This window comes from Planococcus citri, chromosome 2 (genome assembly GCF_950023065.1).
Source record: "Planococcus citri chromosome 2, ihPlaCitr1.1, whole genome shotgun sequence".
Lineage (NCBI taxonomy): Eukaryota > Metazoa > Arthropoda > Insecta > Hemiptera > Pseudococcidae > Planococcus > Planococcus citri.
In genome coordinates, this window is record NC_088678.1 from 22,504,143 (window position 1) to 22,519,671 (window position 15,529).

Consider the following 15,529-nt stretch of genomic DNA (forward strand, 5'->3'; position numbering starts at 1 on the left):
ATAGGAGTGCTGAGTAGATTTCCGCTTTACATGTCCATTTGATGAAATTTTGTGAAAATTTCAAGTTTCAGAAATCTGCTGGAGGCTCCAGTAATTTTCAAAATGTCGCTGGAGGCTCCAAATTGACTTGAACCCACTTGAAGTCGTCTTCAGAGAGTGCTAAAATTGGAGTGCTGAGTAAATTTCCAAGTTTCAGGAATCTGCTGGAGACTCCAGGAATTTTCAAAATGTCGCTGGAGGCTCCAAAATGACTTGAACACCTGAAGTCGTCTTCAGAGAGTGTTAAAATTGGAGTGCTGAGTAAATTTTCAAGTTTCAGAAATCTACTGGAGGCTCCAATAATTTTCAAAAAGTCGCTGGAAACTCCAAATTGACTTGAACCCACTTGAAGTCGTCTTCAGAGAGTGCTAAAATTAGAGTGCTGAGTAGATTTCTGCTTTTCATGTCGATTTGATGAAATTTTGTGAAAATTTCAAGTTTCAGGAATCTGCTGGAGACTCCAGGAATTTTCAAAATGTCGCTGGAGGCTCCAAAATGACTTGAAAACCTGAAGTCGTCTTCAGAGAGTGCTAAAATTGGAGTGCTGAGTAGATTTCCAAGTTTCAGAAATCTACTGGAGGCTCCAGTAATTTTCAAAAAGTCGCTGGAGGCTCCAAAATGACTTGAACACCTGAAGTCGTCTTCAAAGAGTGCTAAAATTTAGAGTGATGAGTATATTTCTGCTTTTCATGTCGATTTGATCTGCTGGAGACTCTAGGAATTTTCAAAACGTCGCTGGAGGCTCCAAAATGACTTGAAATCCACTTACAGTCGATTTCGTAGTGTATTGAAATTATTTTTCAGAATGAATTTCGTTTTTCCAACTCCATTTAATGAAATTTTGTGGGAATTTCAAGTTTCAAAAATTTACTGGAGGCTCCAGAACCACTCTAAACGGTCTGAAACAGTTTCCAATTTGATTTAGCAGCTCGAAAATAGTGTATATCCCAAATTTCAGCTTTCTAGGTCAATTTGGTAAGATTTTGATTGATTTTCGAAAATTGATCAAAAAATCGAAAAATACACTTTAGCACTTGAAATTTTGTCAGATGATGAATTTTTGCCTGCTGTTTCGATCTACCTTTTTGCAAGTCCTATGTTGGAACGTAAAATCTGCGATTTCGGATGACCTGTCAATCAAAATGGCCGCCATTTTGTAAGTAGGGCCATGTTTTCTTTTTTTGAGGACAAGATTCACCTACCTTAATCCATACTCGAATCGTCGAATATGGATCGAAAGAGACAAATACAGTAATATCTGCATGTGCTGTACTTCTTTAAATTTGCAATTTGAATGCTATCAACATATGATGGGAAGAAAGATGACCTTATAGAATATAGAGAACAGACAAGCAGACAAACGGCCTTGAGAAGCGGTCAGACGGGTCAATGACCTTATAGTAGACCAGGCAGTCAAATAGTAGAACACCTTGAGAAGGCAGATAGATGCGCAGATAACCTTGAGAGATTAGACAAATAAAGTCAGCGACCTTGAAAGGATCAACAGGCAGACAGACGACTTTTGAGAGGCCAGACAGACGGATTAATGATCTTAAGCAAGCTGACAGTTGACCTTGGACAGCCAGACAGGTAGACACACGATCACTAGAGGCTGAGAAGGTGGGTCAGTGACCTTAAAAGGTCAGACAGACGGATCAATGATCTTATATGAAGTTAAACAGGCAGCCAGACGGTCCTGTGAAGCTGGATAAGTAGGTCAGTGACCTTAAGAGTTCAGACACGCGGGGCTGTGACCTTAAGAGGCTTGACAGGCAGGTCAATGACCTCACGAGACCAGAAAGTCGGGCCAGTGACCTTAAGAGGTCAGACAGACGGATCGATGATCTTATATGAAGTTAGACAGGCATGCCAGACGGCCTTGTGAAGCTTCATAGGTCGGTCAGTGACCTTAAGAGGCTCGACAGGTAGGCAGACGACATCGAAAGACCAATCAGCTGGGTCAATGACCGTACGAGACCAGAAAGGTGGTTCAATGACCTTAGGAGGCCAGACAGACGACTTGAGAAGCTAGACAGATGGGTCAATGAATATACGACATGATTGAATGTGTGATCAGATCTGATCAGATTCAATCATTTTCCTCCAGGCTGTAAATAATTTTTTTCCTGAAAAAAAAAAAAAAAAACTCTGACATCATCTGCTTTGATTTATCCCCTCAACCCCTCCCCCTCCCCTCACAAACAAAAAATGTAGGTATATGGGTTTGGTGGTAGGTTTGGTTACGTTTTCAAGAAGATCATGCTTTTTGTAAACTAGAAATATTTGGTTATAAAATTGCATCGTGTTATGTAGTTTGTGTGAATTGTTATCAAATGTTTCTGAATTAAAATGATTTGAAATACGTACCGTTTTGAAGTATTGTTGCTCCAGCATTTTAATTTTAATTCTTGAATAACTACGATTCACCTACGTATTTCTCGATTATTCGTAATGGGTTGGAAAGGACGAATCGCTTTGTTTTGTTATTGGGGTGGTGCAGTCAAACTTGCAAGCATCATTACGCTGGTGACATGTTTGGTAAATTTAACTTCATCTACGTTTTCAATTAAATGTATCTTGATATACCTATTCATAATGAACATTTTTGCCTCACAGATTGTTCACGTGATCTTCTTCAGCTTAGCGTTTCCAACTTTTTTAACAGGTAAGGCTTGAAATTCTTTGACAATAATGTCGTAGATCTACTACACAAGAGTATATAATTTTAATCGAATGAAATTATCACAGGTACCAAAGTAAGCTGCAGTTTCTGGGCTAACGTGATGATATACATCGTCGCTCAATTGACTGTTTTCTCCATCTCTTTAATCGGAACAATTGCTGTAAGTTCAAGTCATACCTACCGAGTAAAAATTATTAATGCAACGATATATGTAGGTACCTAGATTATGAAAATTTTGATTTTTTCAGGATAATAAATTTTTGGTCATGTTGGGTTGTTACGCTGAGCCATCGTGTATGTTTATTGGTTTGGGTATCGCTGTCGTTTTATTGGCGATTTGTCATATTCATGATTACTCAAAATCTCATTTAATACCTTGTTCGATCGGGTATTGGTTTTTTCGTCCCTATAGGAGGTTAGTTTTTAATACAAATTATTCAATCTTCTTTCTTTTTTTTTATAATACCTACTTAGGTAATTTTTATATTGTTTGCTAATAATATTTGTTACTTTTTTTTGCACATAGTATTTCTGGTTCACTCGTATATTGTAATTGAAAAACGATTCGAAGATCTTGTCGAAGCCCATCGGAAGAGAATAAGATCTCCTGCTCCTTCTGCTGCTTCTTCGTCAACTTCAACTCGTTCTCCATCTTGATATTCCTATCTATAAAATTAAAATATTTGTAATAAAATACTTACCTATCCTTTGTCGACTTATCATCTTGGTATTTGATCTTGATGAGAAATTACTGGTTGACAACTTGACATTGCTATTTGCATCAGATTGAAAAGAAATGCTTTTAAAATCACTTCAATAACATAAATTTATCACAAGTACCTACATAAAAATGGCTGTGCCCAGGATTCGTTACGCATTCGGTGTTTTTGGAGACTTACGAATAGCTTGTTTAATTATCTTCACAGTTCTTTTGGTAAAGTACCTGTCAATTAATTTGATATCTTGAACGTGATACAGCAGTAAGTTCATCGAGTCATTTTGCAGGTTATCAGCGGTTATTTTGTCAACAAATATATCGGTATGAATATACACGCGAGAGCATTACAGCGAAACCCGAAGAATATCTCTAAAGAAGAAATTGATAAAATAAACAAAACTGGTGAGTTGATAATCTCAGAAAAAACAAAGTAGGTGGGTAAATATTACATCTTTAATTGAATACGTGTTTTTTTGACTACAGAAATTACAGTAAGTCATAAAGGATCTTTTATTATCGGATCTGTAGGTACAATATATCTTACTTCCTCGATCTATGGCATCATCGGTATCCTCGCTGTAAGTGGATGCTTTCGTTATTTATATTTTCCAAGCTCTTCGTTGATACGAATTTTTAGATAGATGCGATCTTTTCGTGTTAACAGACAGAAATACATTTATTGAAAGCACCCATGGTACTGCTGCCACTCGCTGCTTTCGTCATGATCGTATTAATATTTTACGATTTGGGTGTGCAGGAAACTGCTGGAACGATCGCTCTAGTTTTCTGGTTCATTACCGGATTCGTCTTTAAAATTATTTCAGCAGGTGATTATTATTTGTAGTCTACAATCCACAGAGCAAAAAGTACGTTAGAAATCGATTTTACTGAAATGTTTTGCTTACTAAAAAAATTATCCGGCATAATGTAGAAGGGACCCGCGAAAACCCAAAACACATGATTTCTATATGTGACGCGGCACGACAAAATCGACCTTGCGTCTGAAAAAATTATTTTTCACTTTTTGACGGATTTTTGGTACTTGGACATTCAAAAATCATTTAAAACCACCCAGAAGTCCCTACGATTTGCATAGCTCCATATGCGGGGTAATCCAGTCAGAAGTATGCTCATTTTTCTGACTTTTTTGATTTTTTTTTGATTTTTTCATTATTTCAATTTTTAAATCGATCTGGAGGCGAAACAAAGCGTTCTACAAGAAAAATATATCAAGCAAAGTTGTAGAGAATTAAATTTCCAAAAACCTATAAGAGGTTTATTTTTCTCCTAAATGCATAGTTTTTCCGTTTTTCTCAAAAAACAAAAACCTCATGATGATTACCATAAAATTTCTGTTTTTTGAGAAAAACGGAAAAACTATGCATTTAGGAGAAAAATAAACCTCTTACAGGTTTTTGGAAATTTAATTCTCTACAACTTTGCTTGATGTATTTTTCTCGTAGAACGCTTTGTTTCGCCTCCAGATCGATTTCAAAATTGAAATAATGAAAAAATAAAATAAAAAATTGAAAAAATGAGCGCAATCACGACTGAGCCCCCTGCATCAATGTAAATAACCATTTTACCCAGTGATATTCACACAAAACAGGCAAGAAACGTTATCCAAGACTATGTTTACCTCAGTTTAGCCGGAGAACGCGATTATAGTGCAAGCGCTTCCGCTAAACGAGCAGAACTGGACTGAAAACTTTAACCCCCCATAACTCAAAAACTTGTTTTCAGACGGAAGGTCGATTTTGTCGTGCCGCGTCACATATTTCAAAATTGCACAATAGGGGGCTGGAGCCTCAAAGGGGTGTATTTATGAACGTGGGCGCTACCAAAAAAATGAAACGTGTCGTGAAGGGTGTCACCGCCAGATACCAAATATGTGTTTTGTTCTGTTGGAAATTAGCACAAACGGATTTTACTGCACTTTGAATGCAGTTTTTATGCATTTTTATGCATTTTTGATGGTTAAATCGTTCTGTAGTCATAAGTATGCGCGGCTACCAAAAAATTTTTGTGAAACTGGTTCGAAAAGATTATTTCCAACCGAACTGAAAAAAACGGTTGAAAAATACCTGCACAATGACGAGTAATGGCGCAGAGAAGTGTGGTTGAGAGGTTACCCCCACCCCAAAATTTAGTTTGACATTTTTTCCCCCGAAGTACTCGTGCGACCTATCAAAATGTATTAAAATTTCGCGTAGAATACGATTATACCATTAATTTTTAATTTCAACCCTTCTGTGCTTCTCTCCCCCGCCCTAAATTGTGGTTCGACAATTTTTTTTATGAATAATCCCATGCGACCTATCAACATGCTTCAACCATTAATTTTGAATTTTAACCCTTGTGTGCCCCCTCCCCCACCGTAAAGTGTACTTTGACAACTTTTTTGCGAATACCTACTCACATGCGACCCGCGACCCATCAAAATACACTAAAATTTTGCGTAGAATCCAAACATCCCATCAAGTAGGTATTTCTTTTTTGATTCTTACTTCAACGTAAAACCATCGCTGTTTTTGTAAAAAAATGACAACAAATGTATTCTATGTAATTGTACGTCATGTTTAAACACAGAATCCATGAGCGATTCAGACAATTACACAGACAGTGATTTCGACTAACAAGGGAACCTCTTGAGGTGTCACACTCCGATTTGAACTAGACCATGATTTTTGAAAACAGAATAGTCTAAAACCCCCAAAACCAAATTTTCAGCTGCCCAAGTTCATTTTTTGATTTTTGGCGAATTTTTGAAAATTCAAAATTGACTGTTTTTGGCGATTTATGATTTTTTAAAAAAAGTGATATAGTTCATTCTAGCAGAACTAAGTAGGTTAGTTGGTATAGATAATAATCCCTACCTACCTATTTTAGATTTTTCCTATTATTTCCTAAGGGAGAAATAATAGAGGTGATTGCCAGGATAGCTCAATGGAGGAGGCTTTTTAAACGTTATGCCGAATGAATATATGCAATTATTATGTAGTGACAAAAGAAATATTTTCTAATACTAAGACAAATTAAGATCATTTTATTAAAACATAATTTACAAAGACAGCATCTAATCTTTTAACAAACATTAATGGTTGCCTAAGAGCTGTTTTAAGGCAGAGATAGAACATTTTACATCAAAGTACCATAAAGTAACACTTGAGTCTATCTAAATTATCGATTACAAATATAACTTTGATGAGTAAAAATATATTAAGCCAAAGAGAACAAGATGTAATTTTGTCTAACTCCATTAGAAAGATATTTTAATAAATTAATTGACCAAGTACCCAAGCCCTCATGCTATGGCATACTCACCCATCTACTCCAATTAATCGCTAATGTTGAATTAATTAGATATGAGTAAGTTATTTCAAACTTACTTACCAAACTATACACGTTTTCCATCTCTATCTGGGGCCTTACTAATACCAAAGGTGTCGATGGAACTTAACTAAAAGAGGTGCACTTTAATTCTTTGCACAATGCGTACCTGACTGGTTCAGGGTACATTGCCAAAAAGATACAAATTAATGATCATCGGATCCATGACCAAATTAAGTATTAACAATGAATTAACCACTGACCGGAGTGGCGTAAATTAAAAGGGTAGACCATGATTTTCATCATCACTACTGTGAATAATTTCTACTCTTGAGTAAGAAATTATATGATAAAATCACGCTGATACAGACGTTCGAGAGGAGGTACGCCTATTTGCTGCAGGTTCAGAAGCCAAGTAGTTTTTGGCGCTAAAACGATTCAATTTATAGAAAAAAGAGTGAAATAGGATCCTCCCCCTGATCATGTGGTAAAAAGGGGTAAGAAATGCCCGCGGCATCGGTATATTTCAAAGGGATTCCATGACCTACCAAAAAGCGAGCATTCTTTACAATAAATTTTGATAAATAATGATCTTATTTTCCTATCTCGAGCAATAAATGTCGCAGGGGCTGTTAACCCTTGTCTAATAAAGAACTCAACTAAATGAGAAGGGTTGACCTTGACCGCCTGTGACGTCATCTGCGTACATTTCTAACTCACTAAATAGTTAACATGTTTCCATATAATTCTAATGAGTAGGTATAATTTGCATCCCTATAGCTGATACCTATCATAGGAATCACCTAAGCCGATGTGGGCCATCTACACTATGTCAAAAGTACGTACTTGATCAGTAAAAATGGTCAAAATAAGTCCCATAACTAATATTAATTACCCAAGCCGAAATTTTACCATTTCCAGCCATTCTGGAGCCTCCAGCGCAATTTTTAAATTTCTCCAGAATTTTGAATTTGCTCCAGAAGGTGTGAATATGCAGCTGGGCAGCTAAAAATCTAGTTGTGTATTATACTCAGCCTGTTTAACGAGTTTATCTACATTTGAGCCAATTTTGGGAGTGACACCTCAAGAGTGGTAATCGAAAAATGAACTTGGGCAGCTGAAACTTGGTTATGGGGGTTTTAGACTATGCTCTTTCCAAAAATCGCGGTCCCATTCAAATCGGAGTGTGACACTTCAAGCGGTTCCCTTGTAAGTTTTAGTTTCTAGATAATAAGAACATTTGGTTGTACAATAATTAGTAAGAACAAGACAGTATTTTGGTTGTACGGCTTTCATTTTTATTTTGTAATAAACTTTTAAAATTTTATTCATCACCTTAAAAAAAACGTTGGATCAGGAGAGGGGCATAAAAAAGTAGAAATTGAAAATGAATGACATATTCGGATTCTATGCGAAATTTTAGTGTATTTTGATGGGTCACACGTGAGTATTCACAAAAAAGTTGTCAAAGTACACTAAAAATTGTCGAACCACAATTGAGGGCGGAGGAGAGAAGCACAGAAGGGCTGGAATTAAAAATTAATGGTATAATCGTATTCTACGCGAAATTTTAATACATTTTGATAGGTCGCACGAGTACTTCGGGGGAAAAAATGTCAAACTAAATTTTGGGGTGGGGGTAACCTCTCAACCACACTTCTCTGCGCCATTACTCGTCATTGTGCAGGTATTTTTCAGCCGTTTTTTTTCAGTTCGGTTGGAAATAATCTTTTCGAACCAGTTTCGCAAAAATTTTTTGGTAGCCGCGCATACTTATGACTACAGAACGATTTAACCATCAAAAATGCATAAAAATGCATAAAAACCTCATTCAAAGTGCAATAAAATCCGTTTGTGCTAATTTCCAGCAGAACAAAACACATATTTGGTATCTGGCGGTGACACCCTTCACGACTACGTTTCATTTTTTTGGTAGCGCCCACGTTCATAAATACACCCCTGTGAGGGTCCAGCCCCCTATTGTGCAATTTTGAAATATTGAAATCATGTGTTTTGGGTTTTCGCGGGTCCCTTCTACATTTTGCCGGATAATTTTTTTGGTAAGCAAAAAAGTTCAGTAGGTTAACAGTTTTACGTTCGTGGATTGTAGACTATTGTGAAATGTTTCGGATAATGAAGCTACGATGACCGTTTGGAATAATCATTGGAATCTCATGTTTTTTCTGCAGTTGCGTCAATTTATGCTTTCATCGTGGTGTTTAGTTACTACATGGAAGTGACTCAGGGCCCTCTACCCCAACCTGAAGGCAAAGTTACTTCATCTCCGACCTTGTTTTCATTTCCAACGTCACCTGATAGATCTGCGAAATTCCAAACGCCACCGCAACAATTATCCCCTGGAAAATCACCTCCTCCTAAACCACCACCTCCCAGAACACCACCTTCACGCGGACGATCTCCTCAACAAAGTCGATCTTCACCAAGAAGATAATTGAAAAAGATCAAACCTCTTCTGTTGTTCGCCATTTTTAGGTTTTTTGTACCGTTCAAGTTGAAGTTATGCAACCAAAACTAAATTCCAAGTTGGTGTTGAAGAAGTTGCATAAACGATTTGCCGTAAATACGTTTGATTATTTTTTTATTTTTATTAAGTTGCGGTTTATTTAATAATTACCTACAATGTACCTATAATTTATTTTTAAAACAAATGAAAATAAATGATAAAATCCGATTTGAAAAATAATTTTTGAAGAACAAACGTCATAAGTTCAATGTTCGGAAAATTAATTGGTTATCTGTTCTCAGTTCTCATAAAAATAAACAAATCTAAAAAAATTCAAAAAGCTCTTCATCTCACACTTTTTTTTGAAATTATCACAAAAATTATTCTCTTATAAAATTTATTTTTTTTGACAATAAATAAAATTTCTTATCGATGAGGGATAAATGGAAAGAAAACGACTTTCTCTTAAACCACAACAGTACACCAGAGACTACCAATTGGCAATTTCAGTCGCTCTAGTAGTAAGTGTGAAAATTAAATAAGTCTCTGAGTATTCTATAAATTTAAAATTTTAATTAATTCCAGGTTATTAATTGCGCAATGTTAATATGTTACTTCGAAATATACGAATTATTGTTCAGACCAAGTGTACATTTCTGGATATACTTTATTACAGGCACTTTTATTGTTACGAAAATATTTATGGTTTTCGCTTTCTATTGGAATACCACCATACTTGTTGACGCAGTAAGAATCTATCTCCAATTATGGAGCTTAAATGGCATATCTATAATTTTGCACGTTTAGAAAACAAATTAATATCGATTCTATTTCTTAGACGTTATTTTTATGTGTTATATTGTTGATATTCCAATTCCTGTGGGGTTTAATTGCTACATTTTCAATTGTGATAAATGCTGACACTATTTCCGATAATATCACAGCTCATTTTCCAGAAGATAAGATCATGCTTCAAGAAATGAAAGAATTCGAAGAAGAAGTAATTATAATCTTTGATTCAGAATTTTAGTAAAGGTGAATTTTAAAAGTCCAAATTCATGTGTTTTGTTTTTTTTTTTTCAGAATAATTGTTGTTTCAAGCAAATGCCTAATAATGCAACTACAACAACGATAAATCCTTCCCTAAATTTGACCAATACTGAGCATTCGACGACAAACGATAAACCCTCGTGTAAATCTTGCATTCGAGTTAATAAGGAAAAAGCGAGAAAGATAGCGGTTTTCTTAATTACCGGATACATTTTAATTTTCGTTGGGTTGGTGAGTATTTTGAAGAAATATTTACCTAATGGAATTTCTTATCTTGTTAACATTTTTTACTTTATTATTTATAGTAGGTACTAGGTAAGATAGTTATTTTGTGGCGTAATTTAGCACTTCTTTGTTGTTCACAGACCACGATAATTTTGTTGATAATATTATGAGAAGTAACGAAGTTGAAGTTCCAACATCGAAAATGATATTTTTCGTTTGTAAAAACATTTTACCAGTTTTTTTGTTTGATTTTCACACAAATATAATTTTTTTAAAAATAATATACTTTGGATAAAAATATCGAGCGACTAGTTCCATTATAAATGCTGTTATTTACAACCTTATACAAAAGTTGAATACGATAGTACTAATAAAGCTCACAACATTCTATAAAATATAAAATAATTTATATTTATATACAACCGTTTAAAAATAGGAAGAATTACAAAATAAATAAAAAAATCACTACAATCACGTAAAAAATAAAAATGGCCAACAAAAAATAAACGACAAATAAAAAGAAATAAGGAAGAAAGTACATAAAATTGATAAAAACAAGCGTATATTTTATAACTAGTTGCAAACGTATCGACTCCGGCAACTAACAACTATTAATAATGAAAAACTATTTGTACGTGTTTATATGTAAAAAAAATACAACTTTGGTAAATGTGTATTAACTAGGCTAGAGCTATAAATTCTGCTGAGATCGATGCTGATGTGGTTCTTTATATGTAAAAGGCATGATCGAAACACCAACTATACGACATTCCTCTCAAAATGATATGAAGGATAGAGACAACGATGTGATATACCTACATATTAAAGCATTATAAATAGGAACAATATCAAAATCAGTAATCCAGTCAATATACAAATGGCGACCCACTGGCTTCGATCTATACATTCGAAAAAATACACCAATTAGTAAGTAGTCCAGTCATTTTAGCAAAATGTTTAGTCAAACCTCGGAAAAATTGGGGGAAAGCTGAATGTCACATTATTTGTTCAGAATTGGTCTCCAAAACAGCCCATCAAAAGTTGCGACTCGCAACTTGACCGCTACCCTCGCAAGAGGTCATTAACCTTTGCCAATACAGGTTTTTTGGCTGTATCGCCGAAATGAAGGGTCCGAGAGGAAATATGTTCGAACAAAAATTGTTCTACGAAAAATTTCCTATCAGCATGACCAATTCAGCTTGTCCCAAAATGGCGATTTCACCCTCACTAAAGAGGGGGTAAAGTTGTCAATTTTATGAAAATTGTTTTTAAAAATGAAAAACGACAATTTAAAACGTGAATTCGATTCGCAGTAGACTCGAAAATATTTTGATCAAAGTTGCATACCGAACTTGTCTGCAATCCCCGCAAGGGGTCATTAACCTTTGTCAATCTACGATTTTTCGGCTAATATCGCCGAAATGAAGGGTCGGAGGGGAAAAAGTGATTCAACTGAAATTATTCTACGCCAAATTTCCTATAATCATGACCAATTCAGTTGAAATATATTTTTCAATTTTTGGTAAATTTTTAAAAATCAAATTTAGGCCAAAAATGAGAAAAAAAAATCAAAATTTTACCAAATTGAGCTATAAAGCTGACATTTGGATATACTCTATTTTCGACCTGCTAAATCGATTGGAAAAATTTCAACCCGTTTTGAGCAGCTCTGGAGCCTCCAGCAGATGTTTGAAACTTGCAATTCTCACCAACTTTCATCAATAATGTAGTTGGAAAGCGGAAATTCATTCTGTAAACTAATTTTAATACGCTATGAAGTCGACTGTAAGTAGATTTCAAACCGTTTTGTAGCCTTCAGCGAGTTTTTGGAAATTACTGGAGCCTCCAGTAAATTTTTTTGAAACTTGCAATTTCTACAAAATTTCATCGAATGGAGTTGAAAAGCCAAAAGTTGATTCGGATAGATTTTGTGGCATTTTTTGAAAAACAGAAGTTTCTAAAAATCTGCTGGAGGCTCCAGAACGGATTGAAGCTGCCTGCGATCCACCTCAGAGTAATGTCAAAAATGGTGTGTCTCTGTTTGGTAAAATTTTATGGAAATTTTGAGCATTGAAAAATCTGCCGGAGGCTCCAGTAATTTCCAAAAAGTCGCTGGAGGCTCCAAAACGACTTGAAATCTACGAGTAGTCGACTTCATAGCATATTGAAATTAGATTACAGAGTATATTTTAGCTTTTCAACTGTTTTGTATGAAATTTTAAAATTCTAAAATCTGTTGGAGGCTCTTGGAATTTTCAAAAAGTTGCTGGAGGCCCCAAAATGACTTGAACCTATCTGCAGTTGACTTGATAGCGCACTGAAATTGAAATACGGGGTGAATTTTGGATTTCCAACTCTGTTAGGTAAATTTTTACGGAAATTTCGAGCATTGAAAAATCTGCTGGAGGCTCCAGTAATTTCCAAAAAGTCGCTGGAGGATCCAAAACGACATGAAATCTACTTTCAGTCGACTCCCTAGCGTATTAGAATTAGTTTACAGAATGAATTTTAGCTTTCCAACTGCTTTTGATGAAATTTTGTGGGAATTTCAAGTTTCAAAAATCTGCTGGAGGCTCCAGAACTGCTTAAAATGGTTTGAAATAGTTTCTAATCGATTTGGTCGGTCGAAAATAGGATATATGCCAAATTTCATCCTTCTAAATCAATTTGGTAAAATTTTGATTTTTTTCTCATGTTGAGCCTTTTGATTTTCAAAAGTTTACCAAAAATAGAAAAACACACTTTTACACTTGAAATTTCGACTGCTGATGAATTTTCGCATGTTCTTTCGATCTAGCTTTGTCTTTTTCTAAAAATTTTGTCCAAGTTTTACGTTGGAAAGCAAAATTTGCGATTTTTGATGGGTTGTTTTAGAGACCAATCTGAACATATAATGTGAAATTCAACTTTCCCCCAATTCTTCCGAGGTTTGACTAAAAATTTTGCTAAAATGACTGGACTATAAGATGATAATATGCAATTATGGACTACGGTTCGTCTAATTAGTATGCGATTGTTTAATACCGTTAGATAGATGCAACACTTTGGCAACTTTTTTCATCGTTGAATCGATTCGTGAATCTGTATGTTCGATTTCGCTGTGTAACTCATTAAGCATCCTGTAAACGCGATTATCGGATTAGTTAATCGTCGAAATTTCATTTTTTTTTTTTTTTTTTATTTAAACAAACAAAACTCACTCGTCTTGTTCATCTAATTCGATACCGATTCGATGCGACATGTTTTTCAGTGTACCGATCGAATCAGCTATTAATCCTAATTGATCGTCCTGTTCGTGTACCATGTTATTTTGCAACGAAGTCTGAGTCTTGGCAAATTGCGTATGTACCGGGCTATCGATTTGATTCTCCAGTTTGGAATACTTTGTGCTGCTGTGTGCTCCTCCTCCACCCATTTTGACCGCCGCCGCTGTCAGGTTTTCAATTAATGGCTGTAAATATTGATTTAGGTAAGGTATTAGGAGTAATATAACGTAATAACGTACATGCTTAAGAACCGAATTCAGATTCTAAAAAATAAAATGAATTTATAATTGAATAATTTGAGCTGTATAGAGATTTCTGTGTTTTTTTCTTCGTCACAGTGGACGAAATACGGCGAAAATATTATAATAAACATTCAACGTAAAAATCCACCGTGCAATTAAGTCATATTATTTAAACAAAAACGTGCTTATATTTTGAACGCTTGAGTTGGATTTTAAAAATTCAAGGTCGTCGATGCTACGTTTTGTCTATAATATTTAGAAACGTCGTACGTACGACAATTTGTAAAAAACTGTAACTCTATATGTACATATTTTACTTTGAGAGTAATTTCGAAATAAAAAAAATAACACTTTTGGCTATGCATTATTTTTATAGCATATCGTTCAAGTACCCACTTGTCTGGAAGTTTTATCTATATCTACTGCTTTCGAATAGCTCAGCTTTTCTCGCATACACTGCAAAAAAATAAATTGTTAGGTATAAGTTGAAAGAAAAAAATATTCCACAGAAGTTATTGCACGTATAGGTATCACGTACATATACATCAATAATTTAGTATCGAGAGATATGTAAACAAATACGAGTTTATATGTATTAGCCTATTCTATATGGTTTATTTACTCAATGATAATTTCTCATTATAAAGAGGTTACCTTAACTTCAGCTCGGGTATCTTGAATGAACTTCCTCCTAAGGTTCAATTCGTTAGCATCGATTTTGAACTTCGTCGGGTTCTTCTCTACGATACGTATACAAATTCAACTACATTAAGGAAAAAATACATACAATGATTCAAAAAATACAAAAATACAGCCAAACTATAGATGAAAAAGGATATTGATAGTATCCTCCAAATCTTCCAAATCCCATTCAATACTTCTCAAACTGTTACGTAATTCTGTCGTAATCCATTCGATTTCTTCTCGTAGTAAATTTACAGTGATGGGCTCAGCCTGTATATCGTTCCACCGACGATACAAATTCACCGTTTTATTCAAAGCTTTCAAAACATCTCTGTAAACACAAATGGTTCGTGTTCAAAATAATAATCGATAATACACGATGAAAAATTATAGGTTTTTCGATAGCTTGATTTTCTTCCATAGAGGTAGGTATACTTACTCTTTAACGACGAAAAAAGGATCTTCAAAGGTCATGACAGAAGATAGGTTACGTTGTTCTAGCGAATTTCTAAAACGAACGAGTAATTAATTATGTCCATCGTGCGATGTCTTGAAACATGTACTAAAATCACCCACCCAAATTAATAATTTTGTAAATTGAGTTGAACTGAACATGAACTTCGCAGTGTACAACAAACGCAACTAAACAAAGTTTTATCACTCAGTATGCAGGTTTCAAAAAATGACGTCATTTTTCTTCACTGATAACGAAATGAGCAACGCTATCTGTCTGTAGGTAATTACGCTATTGAGGAAAATTCGAAAGTTTTCCTCGTTTAATATTAATAAATCGGTGGAAATGGAAAGTATCAAGTATGAAAGGACAAT

The 15,529-nt window shown here is 34.9% G+C and overlaps 1 protein-coding gene and 1 long non-coding RNA gene across 2 annotated transcripts; one reads left to right on the forward strand and one right to left on the reverse strand.

The window, feature by feature from the left end:
* The first annotated feature begins 2,421 nt into the window (after nt 1-2,421).
* LOC135833771 (uncharacterized) lies at nt 2,422-2,898 on the forward strand. Its single transcript, XR_010556541.1, has 3 exons — nt 2,422-2,577; nt 2,656-2,704; nt 2,788-2,898. It is a non-coding gene; the product is annotated as an uncharacterized LOC135833771 (long non-coding RNA).
* Nucleotides 2,899-6,466: 3,568 nt separating this feature from the next.
* On the reverse strand, nt 6,467-15,364 carry LOC135835064 (syntaxin-6-like). Its single transcript, XM_065349129.1, has 7 exons — nt 15,141-15,364; nt 14,857-15,032; nt 14,672-14,766; nt 14,414-14,473; nt 13,710-13,960; nt 13,534-13,628; nt 6,467-11,408 (listed from the first exon to the last, which is right to left on the reverse strand). The coding sequence occupies exons 1-7, from the start codon at nt 15,173-15,175 to the stop codon at nt 11,332-11,334; spliced, it is 789 nt and encodes a 262-aa protein (XP_065205201.1). The 5' UTR covers nt 15,176-15,364; the 3' UTR covers nt 6,467-11,331.
* Nucleotides 15,365-15,529: the final 165 nt, after the last annotated feature.